This window comes from Oncorhynchus mykiss, chromosome 5, assembly GCF_013265735.2.
Source record: "Oncorhynchus mykiss isolate Arlee chromosome 5, USDA_OmykA_1.1, whole genome shotgun sequence".
NCBI lineage: Eukaryota > Metazoa > Chordata > Actinopteri > Salmoniformes > Salmonidae > Oncorhynchus > Oncorhynchus mykiss.
Genome location: NC_048569.1, coordinates 2,954,657 through 2,967,130, shown reverse-complemented (window position 1 = coordinate 2,967,130; position 12,474 = coordinate 2,954,657). Strand labels below are relative to the sequence as shown.

The following is a 12,474-nucleotide window of genomic DNA, read 5'->3' as shown; positions in this document are numbered from 1 at the left end:
CCTGGTAGGTTCATTGATAATTTGTGTGAGATTGAGGGCATCAAGTTTAGATTGTAGGATTGCTGGAGTGTTAAGCATGTCCCAGTTTAGGTCACCTAGCAGCACGAACTCTGAAGATAGATGGGGCAATCAGTTCACATATGGAGTCCAGAGCACAGCTGGAGGCTGGGGGTGGTCTTTAGCAAGCGGCAAAGGTGAGAGACTTGTTTTTAGAGAGGTGGATTTATAAAAGTAGAAGTTAAAATTGTTTGGGTACAAACCTGGATAGTAAGACAGAACTCTGCAGGCTATCTCTGCAGTAGATTGCAACACCGCCCCCTTTGGCCGTTCTATCTTGTCTGAAAATGTTGTAGTTAGGGATGAACATTTCAGAATTGACTGTTATAAAGGGTGGTAGTGTGGGTTGACCATTAAAGTGGGTGGTAGTGGTGGGTAATGAGGCTCACAGTGTGGATTGGCAATTATAGTGGGTTGTAGTGGTGATTAATGAGGCTGACAGTGTGGATTGGCCATTATAGTGGGTGGTAGTGGTGGGTAATGAGGCTCATGGAGAGATATCCTTTCAGACAACAACAGCGTTCAGAGGACCTAGTTGTTCTCTAAATGATTATTCTAATGTGAAATATTGTCTGTACAACATCAATGAGGTTGCTAGGAGACCACCTGCTGAGAGAGGGTGTCAGTGAGTTGTCTGAGGCATGGTGAAGTGTAGCCCCAAACTCAGACAGAACAGAGAGACAGAGAGAGAGAGAGAGAGAGAGAGAGAAAGAGAGAGACAGAGAGAGAGACAGAGAGAGAGACAGAGAGAGAGAGACAGAGAGAGAGAGACAGAGAGAGAGAGAGAAAGAAAGAGAGAGAAAGAAAGAGAGAGAGATAGAGAGAGAGAGAGAGAGAGAGAGAGAAAGAAAGAGAGAGACATAGACAGAGACAGAGAGACAGAGAAAGCCAATATATGACCATATTAGAGACACATATTTCCCTCAGATTACACAGATGCACAAAGAATTCTAAAACAAACCCAATTTTGATAAACTCCCATATATACTGGGTGAAATACCACAGTGTGACATCACAGCAGCAAGATTTGTGACCTGTTGCCACAACCAGTGAAGAACAAACACCATTGTAGATACAACCCATATTTATGCTTATTTATTTTCCCTTGTACCCTTAACCATTTGTGCATCGTTACAACACTGTATATATATATATATCTACATATATGACATGACATTTGTAATGTCTTTATTGTTTTGGAACTTCTGTATGTGTAATGTTTACTGTTAATTCTTATTGTTTATTACACTTTTGTATATTATCTACCTCACTTGCTTTGGCAATGTTAACACGTTTCCCATGCCAATAAAGCCCCTTGAATTGAATTGAATTGAGAGAGAGACAAAGAGAGACAGAGAGCGATAGAGACAGACAGAAAGACAGAGAGACGGAGAGAAACAGAGAGAGAGAGAGACAGACAGAGAGACTGAGAGACACAGAGACAGACAGAGAGATGGAGAGACACAGAGACAGACAGAGAGATGGAGAGACACAGAGAGAGAGACAGACAAAGAGACGGAGAGACACAGATATTCAGAGACAAGGTTTTGATTCTTACAGGACGGTGACGTCGAAGTCTGTGGGTATGGAGGTGGGGTGCTGTAGGTGCCAGCTACAGTAGAAACCTTTAGGGTAGGTGTTGGACCGACACGTCACCGTGGGTTCCCTTGGTGAGGCTGGAGAAAAAGGCACAACACCGGTGAGGATCTCGTACAGAGAGAAAAGGGATTATTCCTACTACTCTGACCCCAGTCCCCTTTATACTACTCTGACCCCAGTCCCCTTTATACTGATCTGACCCCAGTCCCCTTCATACTACTCTGACCCCAGTCCCCTTCATACTACTCTGACCCCAGTCCCCTTCATACTACTGTAACCCCCAGTCCCCTTCATACTACTCTGACCCCAGTCCCCTTCATACTACTCTGACCCCAGTCCCCTTCATACTACTCTGACCCCAGTCCCCTTCATACTACTCTGACCCCAGTCCCCTTCGTACTACTCTGACCCCAGTCCCCTTCATACTACTCTGACCCCAGTCCCCTTCATACTACTCTGACCCCCAGTCCCCTTTATACTACTCTGACCCCAGTCCCCTTCTTACTACTCTGACCCCAGTCCCCTTCTTACTACTCTGACCCCCAGTCCCCTTCTTACTACTCTGACCCCAGTCCCCTTCATACTACTCTGACCCCAGTCCCCTTCTTACTACTCTGACCCCCAGTCCCCTTCATACTACTCTGACCCCAGTCCCCTTCTTACTACTCTGACCCCCAGTCCCCTTCATACTACTCTGACCCCCAGTCCCCTTCATACTACTCTGACCCCCAGTCCCCTTCATACTACTCTGACCCCCAGTCCCCTTCATACTACTCTGACCCCAGTCCCCTTCTTACTACTCTGACCCCCAGTCCCCTTCATACTACTCTGACCCCCAGTCCCCTTCATACTACTCTGACCCCAGTCCCCTTCATACTACTCTGACCCCAGTCCCCTTCATACTACTCTGACCCCAGTCCCCTTCATACTACTCTGACCCCAGTCCCCTTCTTACTACTCTGACCCCAGTCCCCTTCTTACTACTCTGACCCCCAGTCCCCTTCATACTACTCTGACCCCAGTCCCCTTCATACTACTCTGACCCCAGTCCCCTTCATACTACTCTGACCCCAGTCCCCTTCATACTACTCTGACCCCAGTCCCCTTCATACTACTCTGACCCCAGTCCCCTTCATACTACTCTGACCCCAGTCCCCTTCTTACTACTCTGACCCCAGTCCCCTTCTTACTACTCTGACCCCCAGTCCCCTTCATACTACTCTGACCCCAGTCCCCTTCATACTACTCTGACCCCAGTCCCCGTCATACTACTCTGACCCCAGTCCCCTTCATACTACTCTGACCCCAGTCCCCTTCATACTACTCTGACCCCAGTCCCCTTCATACTACTCTGACCCCAGTCCCCTTCATACTACTGTAACCACCAGTCCCCTTCATACTACTCTGACCCCCAGTCCCCTTCATACTACTCTGACACCAGTCCCCTTCATACTACTGTAACCCCCAGTCCCCTTCCTACTACTCTGACCCCAGTCCCCTTCATACTACTCTGACACCAGTCCCCTTCATACTACTCTGACCCCCAGTCCCCTTCATACTACTCTGACCCCAGTCCCCTTCATACTACTCTGACCCCAGTCCCCTTCATACTACTCTGACCCCAGTCCCCTTCATACTACTCTGACCCCAGTCCCCTTCATACTACTCTGACCCCAGTCCCCTTCATACTACTCTGACCCCAGTCCCCTTCATACTACTCTGACCCCAGTCCCCTTCTTACTACTCTGACCCCAGTCCCCTTCTTACTACTCTGACCCCCAGTCCCCTTCATACTACTCTGACCCCAGTCCCCTTCATACTACTCTGACCCCAGTCCCCGTCATACTACTCTGACCCCAGTCCCCTTCATACTACTCTGACCCCAGTCCCCTTCATACTACTCTGACCCCAGTCCCCTTCATACTACTCTGACCCCAGTCCCCTTCATACTACTGTAACCACCAGTCCCCTTCATACTACTCTGACCCCCAGTCCCCTTCATACTACTCTGACACCAGTCCCCTTCATACTACTGTAACCCCCAGTCCCCTTCCTACTACTCTGACCCCAGTCCCCTTCATACTACTCTGACACCAGTCCCCTTCATACTACTCTGACCCCCAGTCCCCTTCATACTACTCTGACCCCAGTCCCCTTCATACTACTCTGACCCCAGTCCCCTTCATACTACTCTGACCCCAGTCCCCTTCATACTACTCTGACCCCCAGTCCCCTTCATACTACTCTGACCCCAGTCCCCTTCATACAAGTGTAACCACCAGTCCCCTTCATACTACTCTGACCCCCAGTCCCCTTCATACTACTCTGACCCCAGTCCCCTTCATACTACTCTGACCCCCAGTCCCCTTCATACTACTCTGTCCCAGTCCCCTTCATACTACTCTGACCCCAGTCCCCTTCTTACTACTCTGACCCCAGTCCCCTTCTTACTACTCTGACCCCCAGTCCCCTTCATACTACTCTGACCCCAGTCCCCTTCATACTACTCTGACCCCAGTCCCCTTCATACTACTCTGACCCCAGTCCCCTTCATACTACTCTGACCCCAGTCCCCTTCATACTACTCTGACCCCAGTCCCCTTCATACTACTCTGACCCCAGTCCCCTTCTTACTACTCTGACCCCAGTCCCCTTCTTACTACTCTGACCCCCAGTCCCCTTCATACTACTCTGACCCCAGTCCCCTTCATACTACTCTGACCCCAGTCCCCGTCATACTACTCTGACCCCAGTCCCCTTCATACTACTCTGACCCCAGTCCCCTTCATACTACTCTGACCCCAGTCCCCTTCATACTACTCTGACCCCAGTCCCCTTCATACTACTGTAACCACCAGTCCCCTTCATACTACTCTGACCCCCAGTCCCCTTCATACTACTCTGACACCAGTCCCCTTCATACTACTGTAACCCCCAGTCCCCTTCCTACTACTCTGACCCCAGTCCCCTTCATACTACTCTGACACCAGTCCCCTTCATACTACTCTGACCCCCAGTCCCCTTCATACTACTCTGACCCCAGTCCCCTTCATACTACTCTGACCCCAGTCCCCTTCATACTACTCTGACCCCAGTCCCCTTCATACTACTCTGACCCCCAGTCCCCTTCATACTACTCTGACCCCAGTCCCCTTCATACAAGTGTAACCACCAGTCCCCTTCATACTACTCTGACCCCCAGTCCCCTTCATACTACTCTGACCCCAGTCCCCTTCATACTACTCTGACCCCCAGTCCCCTTCATACTACTCTGTCCCAGTCCCCTTCATACTACTCTGACCCCCAGTCCCCTTCATACTACTCTGACCCCAGTCCCCTTCATACTACTCTGACCCCAGTCCCCTTCATACTACTCTGACCCCAGTCCCCTTCATACTACTCTGACCCCAGTCCCCTTCATACTACTCTGACCCCAGTCCCCTTCATACTACTCTGACCCCAGTCCCCTTCATACTACTCTGACCCCAGTCCCCTTCATACTACTGTAACCACCAGTCCCCTTCATACTACTCTGACCCCCAGTCCCCTTCATACGACTCTGACCCCAGTCCCTTTCATACTACTCTGACCCCAGTCCCCTTCATACTACTCTGACCCCCAGTCCCCTTCATACTACTCTGACCCCCAGTCCCCTTCATACTACTCTGACCCCAGTCCCCTTCATACTACTCTGACCCCCAGTCCCCTTCATACTACTCTGACCCCAGTCCCCTTCATACCACTCTGACCCCAGTCCCCTTCATACTACTGTAACCACCAGTCCCCTTCATACTACTCTGACCCCAGTCCCCTTCATACTACTCTGACCCCAGTCCCCTTCATACTACTGTAACCACCAGTCCCCTTCATACTACTCTGACCCCAGTCCCCTTCATACTACTGTAACCACCAGTCCCCTTCATACTACTCTGACCCCAGTCCCCTTCATACTAATTTAACCCCCAGTCCCCTTCATACTACTCTGACCTCAGTCCCCTTCATACTACTCTGACCCCAGTCCCCTTCATACTACTCTGACCCCAGTCCCCTTCATACTACTGTAACCCCCAGTCCCCTTCATACTACTCTGACCCCAGTCCCCTTCATACTACTCTGATCCCAATCAGAACCCTACTGTCTAAATACTGTCCACTTCACAGAGGCTGCCTCCCAATCAGAACCCTACTGTCTAAATACTGTCCACTTCACAGAGGCTGCCTCCCAATCCGAACCCTACTGTCTATATATTGTCCACTTCACAGAGGCTGCCTCCCAATCCGAACCCTAATGTCTATATACTGTCCACTTCACAGAGGCTGCCTCCCAATCAGAAGGAGGATGAGAGGAGAGTGGGAAGAGAGGAGAGGGATGAGAGGAGAGGAGAGGAAAGGGGGAGGAGAGGGGAATGAGAGGAGAGGATGAGAGGACAGGGGGAGGAGAGGGAGGAGAGGGGAGGAGAGGAGAGGGGAGGGGAGGAGAGGGGAATGAGAGGAGAGGAGAAGGGAAGGAGAGGGGAATGAGAGGAGAGGATGAGAGGAGAGGGGGAGGAGAGGGGAATGAGAGGAGAGGATGAGAGGAGAGGGGGAGGAGAGGGATGAAAGGAGAGGAGAGAGGGGAGAGGAGGTGGATGAGAGGAGAGGAGATGGATTAGATTGAGGAGAGGAGAGGAGAGGAGAGGAGAGGAGAGGAGAGGAGAGGAGAGGAGAGGAGAGGAGAGGAGAGGAGAGGAGAGGAGAGGAGAGTGAGACTAGTTGATCCTATTGTAATGTAATGCTGTTCAGCCAATGCAGACGTGGATGGAATTGTTTTACTATCACTAATCGTCATATTTTAGATCATTTATCGATTTGATATGGACTTTTAGTAGCCAATTAGGTATAAAAAAATATATATATATAAAAATACTGCAATAGTCCAGGAAACATTCAGAAATGGCAAAAAATACAATGAGAAAGGAAATGTTGAGCAACAAGATCTAGGAGACGTAAAAAAAAAGGAAATATATATATATATATTTTATTTTACACTTATTTAAATCCTTTTTGGGTAGGCACATACGTCCATTCAAGTACTTTAAAACAACTGGATGCCTTTAGACGAGTCATGTGACACTTGTTTGGGTTGAAGAGCAAAACAGACCATTTATTTTGTCTTCCTTTTCAAGAGGGAAGAGTTTGTCAAACTGTTTGAGACGCTACAGACGTTTTCGTTAGAAGAACGATTTGTGGGATGCCTCACGTTGTGACCAACACCTTTCATAGCTCTGCCCTGTCCTCATCAGGACCATGGCCTGTGTATCATAGCTCTGCCCTGGTCTCATCAGGACCATGGCCTGTGTATCATAGCTCTGCCCTGGTCTCATCAGGACCATGGCCTGTGTATCATAGCTCTGCCCTGGTCTCATCAGGACCATGGCCTGTGTATCATAGCTCTGCCCTGGTCTCATCAGGACCATGGCCTGTGTATCATAGCTCTGCCCTGGTCTCATCAGGACCATGGCCTGTGTATCATAGCTCTGCCCTGGTCTCATCAGGACCATGGCCTGTGTATCATATCTCTGCCCTGGTCTCATCAGGACCATGGCCTGTGTATCATATCTCTGCCCTGGTCTCATCAGGACCATGGCCTGTGTATCATATCTCTGCCCTGGTCTCATCAGGACCATGGCCTGTGTATCATATCTCTGCCCTGCCACCTTGTGGAGCACTTCTGTTACTGTTTCTAAAGGATTTATTCCTACTTGTCATGACGTCATCGATGCAACATGATCTTTTAAAGCAGTGTTATTATGTTACTCCGTTGTAATATTGTTTAATTGCTATATTATAATAATCCCTCTTTATTCTGTACTTTCAGAAGCCACACAAAAACAGTATTGAACATTATTTGTCCTAATATTATGCAAATTAGGCCCTATTTATATTTGGCACTATTTTCTCGTTTTTCATTTATATTTACAGATAGCCAGGGGCACTCCAACACTCAGACATCATTACAGATAGCCAGGGAAACAATCCAACACTCAGACATCATTACAGATAGATAGCCAGGGGAACACTCCAACACTCAGACATCATTACAGATAGCCAGGGGCAACACTCCAACACTCAGACATCATTACAGATTGCCAGGGGCACTCCAACACTCAGACATCATTACAGATAGCCAGGGGAACACTCCAACACTCAGGCATCATTACAGATAGCCAAGGGCACTCCAACACTCAGACATCATTACAGATAGCCAGGGAAACACTTCAACACTCATACATCATTACAGATAGCCAGGGGAACACTCCAACACTCAGATATCATTACAGATAGATAGCCAGGGGAACACTCCAACACTCAGACATCATTACAGATAACCAGGGGCACTCCAACACTCAGACATCATTACAGATAACCAGGGGCAACACTCCAACACTCAGACATCATTACAGATAACCAGGGGCACTCCAACACTCAAACATCATTACAGATAACCAGGGGCAACACTCCAACACTCAAACATAATTTACAAATGAATCATGTGTGTTTAGTAAGTCCTCCAGATCAGAGCCAGTAGGGATGACCAGGGATGTTCTCTGTTTAGTGAGTCCTCCAGATCAGAGCCAGTAGGGATGACCAGGGATGTTCACTGTTTAGTGAGTCCTCCAGATCAGAGGCAGTAGGGATGACCAGGGATGTTCTCTGTTTAGTGAGTCCTCCAGATCAGAGCCAGTAGGGATGACCAGGGATGTTCTCTGTTTAGTGAGTCCTCCAGATCAGAGCCAGTAGGGATGAACAGTGATGTTCTTTGTTTAGCGAGTCCTCCAGATCAGAGCCAGTAGGGATGACCAGGGATGTTCTCTGTTTAGTGAGTCCGCCAGATCAGAGGCAGTAGGGATGACCAGGGATGTTCTCTGTTTAGTGAGTCCTCCAGATCAGAGCCAGTAGGGATAATCAGGGATGTTCTCTGTTTAGTGAGTCCTCCAGATCAGAGCCAGTAGGGATGACCAGGGATGTTCTCTGTTTAGTGAGTCCTCCAGATCAGAGCCAGTAGGGATGACCAGGGATGTTCTCTGTTTAGTGAGTCCTCCAGATCAGATGCAGTGGGGATGACCAGGGATGTTCTCTGTTTAGTGAGTCCTCCAGATCAGATGCAGTAGGGATGACCAGGGATGTTCTCTGTTTAGTGAGTCCTCCAGATCAGAGCCAGTAGGGATGACCAGGGATGTTCTCTGTTTAGTGAGTCCACCAGATCAGATGCAGTAGGGATGACCAGGGATGTTCTCTGTTTAGTGAGTCCTCCAGATCAGAGGCAGTAGGGATGACCAGGGATGTTCTCTGTTTAGTGAGTCCACCAGATCAGAGCCAGTAGGGATGACCAGGGATGTTCTCTGTTTAGTGAGTCCTCCAGATCAGAGGCAGTAGGGATGACCAGGGATGTTCTCTGTTTAGTGAGTCCTCCAGATCAGAGGCAGTAGGGATGACCAGGGATGTTCTCTGTTTAGTGAGTCCTCCAGATCAGAGGAAGTAGGGATGACCAGGGATGTTCTCTGTTTAGTGAGTCCTCCAGATCAGAGGCAGTAGTGATTGCCATGGATGTTCTCTGTTTAGTGAGTCCTCCAGATCAGAGCCAGTAGGGGTTTATTTTTTATTTATTTCACCTTTATTTAACCAGGTAGGCTAGTTGAGAACAAGTTCTCATTTGCAACTGCGACCTGGCCAAGATAAAGCATAGCAGTGTGAACAGACAACAACAGAGTTACACATGGAGTAAACAATTAACACGTCGATAACACAGTAGAAAAAAAGAGAGTCTATATACATTGTGTGCAAAAGGCATGAGGAGGTAGGCGAATAATTAAAATTTTGCAGATTAACACTGGAGTGATAAATGATCAGATGGTTATGTACAGGTAGAGATATTGGTGTGCAAAAGAGCAGAAAAGTAAATAAATATAAACAGTATGGGGATGAGGTAGGTAAAATTGGGTGGGCTATTTACCAATAGACTATGTACAGCTGCAGCGATCGGTTAGCTGCTCAGATAGCAGATGTTTGAAGTTGGTGAGGGAGATAAAAGTCTACAACTTCAGCGATTTTTGCAATTCTTTCCAGTCACAGGCAGCAGAGAACTGGAACGCAGAGGTGGATCAGGGAATCGCCCGCAGCAAGAGCATCGTCATTGATATATACAGAGAAAAGAGTCGGCCCGAGATTGAACCCTGTGGCACCCCCATAGAGACTGCCGAGGACCGGACAGCATGCCCTCCGATTTGACACACTGAACTGTCTGCAAAGTAGTTGGTGAACCAGGCAAGGCAGTCATCAGAAAAACCGAGGCTACTGAGTCTGCCGATAAGAATATTGTGATTGACAGAGTTGAAAGCCTTGGCCAGGTCGATGAAGACGGCTGCACAGTATTGTCTTTTATCGATGGCGGTTATGATCTCGTTTAGTACCTTGAGCGTGGCTGAGGTGCACCTGTGACCGGCTCGGAAACCAGATTGCACAGCGGAGAATTTTCGACGGGATTCGAGATGGTCAGTGACCTGTTTGTTGACTTGGCTTTCGAAGACCTTAGATAGGCAGGGCAGGATGGATATAGGTCTGTAACAGTTTGGGTCCAGGGTGTCTCCCCCTTTGAAGAGGGGGATGACTGCGGCAGCTTTCCAATCCTTGAGGATCTCAGACGATATGAAAGAGAGGTTGAACAGGCTGGTAATAGGGGTTGCGACAATGGCGGTGGATAGTTTCAGAAATAGAGGGTCCCGATTGTCAAGCCCAGCTGATTTGTACGGGTCCAGGTTTTGTAGCTCTTTCAGAACATCTGCTATCTGGTTTTGGGTAAAGGAGAACCTGGAGAGGCTTGGGCGAGTAGCTGCGGAGGGGGAGCTGTTGGCCGAGGTTGGAGTAGCCAGGAGGAAGGCATAGCCAGCCGTTGAGAAATGCTTGTTGAAGTTTTCGATAGTCATGGATTTATCGGTGGTGACCTAGCCTCAGTGCAGTGTTGGATGACCAGGGATGTTCTCTGTTTAGTGAGTCCTCCAGATCAGAGACAGTAGGGATGACCAGGGATGTTCTCTTGATAAGTATATACATTTGACAATTTTCCTGTCCTGCTAAACATTCAAAATATACTTTGGGTGTATGGAGTAAGAAGTATATGTCACGAATATCACGGAAGGTGGCTCCCCTTCCCGTTCGGGTGGCGCTCGGCGGTCGTTGTCGCCAGTCTACTAGCTGCCACCGAAGGTGGCTCCCCTTCCCGTTCGGGTGGCGCTCGGCGATCGTAGTCGCCGGTCTACTAGCTGCCACCGATCCTTTTTTCCCTTTTCGTTTGGTTTTGTCTAATTGTTTTCACCTGTTCCTTGTTGGGGGTTTTGGGATGGGTGTTATTTACGTTCGATTAGCCCGCTGGTGTTTGTGCGGGCTTGTTGCTGTGTATGTAAGAGGTGATTGATGATTGTTGGGTTTTCGCTGTCCGGTTTATACCAGTGATACTTGGGTTGTGTTTTACGCCTGTGTTCGGCATCACCCATTGTACGCGCTCCTGTTTTTTGGACATTAAAGCGTTTTCCCCTCGAATCTTCTGCTCTCTGCGCCTGACTCCACACCCATCACTCTTCCAGCGTTACAGTATATTTGTTTCTTTAGGAATGTAGTGAAGAAAAAAATATATATAAATACTAATAAAGTATTGTATTGTACTGTAATACTTTGTTGTACTGTGCTACTCTAGTGTATTGTATTGTCTTGGACTACTGTATTGCATTGTACTGTATTACTGTATGGTGTTGTACTACTGTGTTGTACTGCACTGTCTACCGTATTGTACTACGTTATTGTACTGTACTGTCTACTGTACTGTAATGTACTACTGTATTTTATTGTACTGTTATACTGTGTTGTATTGCACTGTACCACTGTATTGTACTGCTGTACAGTATTGTTATACTGTATTCTAATGTTCTGCTGCACTGTACTGTGCTATTGTATTGGACTACCGTATTGTATTGTCTGTTACTCTGTGTCTCTCTCTCTCTCTCTCTCTCTCTCTCTCTGTCTCTCTGTGTCTGTCTCTCTGTGTCTGTGTCTCTGTGTCTGTGTCTCTCTCTCTGTCTCTGTCTCTCTCTCTCTCTCTCTCTCTCTGTCTCTCTGTGTCTGTCTCTCTGTGTCTGTGTCTCTGTGTCTGTGTCTCTCTCTCTGTCTCTGTCTCTCTCTCTCTCTCTCTCTCTCTGTCTCTCTGTGTCTGTCTCTCTGTGTCTGTGTCTCTGTGTCTGTGTCTCTCTCTCTGTCTCTGTCTCTCTCTCTCTCTCTCTCTCTCTGTCTCTCTGTGTCTGTCTCTCTGTGTCTGTGTCTCTGTGTCTGTGTCTCTCTCTCTGTCTCTCTCTCTCTCTCTCTCTGTCTCTCTGTGTCTGTCTCTCTGTGTCTGTGTCTCTGTGTCTGTGTCTCTCTCTCTGTCTCTCTCTCTCTCTCTCTCTGTCTCTCTCTCTCTCTCTCTCTCTCTCTCTCTCTGTCTCTCTGTGTCTGTCTCTCTGTGTCTGTGTCTCTGTGTCTGTGTCTCTCTCTCTGTCTCTCTCTCTCTCTCTCTCTCTGTCTCTCTGTGTCTGTCTCTCTGTGTCTGTGTCTCTGTGTCTGTGTCTCTCTCTCTGTCTCTCTCTCTCTGTCTCTCTCTTTCTGTCTCTCTGTGTCTGTCTGTCTCTGTCTCTCTCTCTCTCTCTCTCTGTCTCTCTGTGTCTGTCTCTCTGTGTCTGTGTCTCTGTGTCTGTGTCTCTCTCTCTGTCTCTCTCTCTCTCTCTCTCTGTCTCTCTGTGTCTGTCTCTCTGTG

The 12,474-nt window shown here is 48.3% G+C and overlaps 1 protein-coding gene across 1 annotated transcript in view; it reads right to left on the bottom strand.

Annotated features, from left to right (window-relative positions):
* LOC118964552 (ciliary neurotrophic factor receptor subunit alpha-like) overlaps positions 1–12,474 on the bottom strand; it is a 361,591-nt gene that overhangs the window by 50,158 nt on the left and 298,959 nt on the right. The window contains exon 4 of the mRNA XM_036976606.1: positions 1,616–1,733. Coding sequence (XP_036832501.1) covers positions 1,616–1,733 — 118 coding nt within the window. The remainder of the gene's footprint in view (positions 1–1,615; positions 1,734–12,474) is intronic.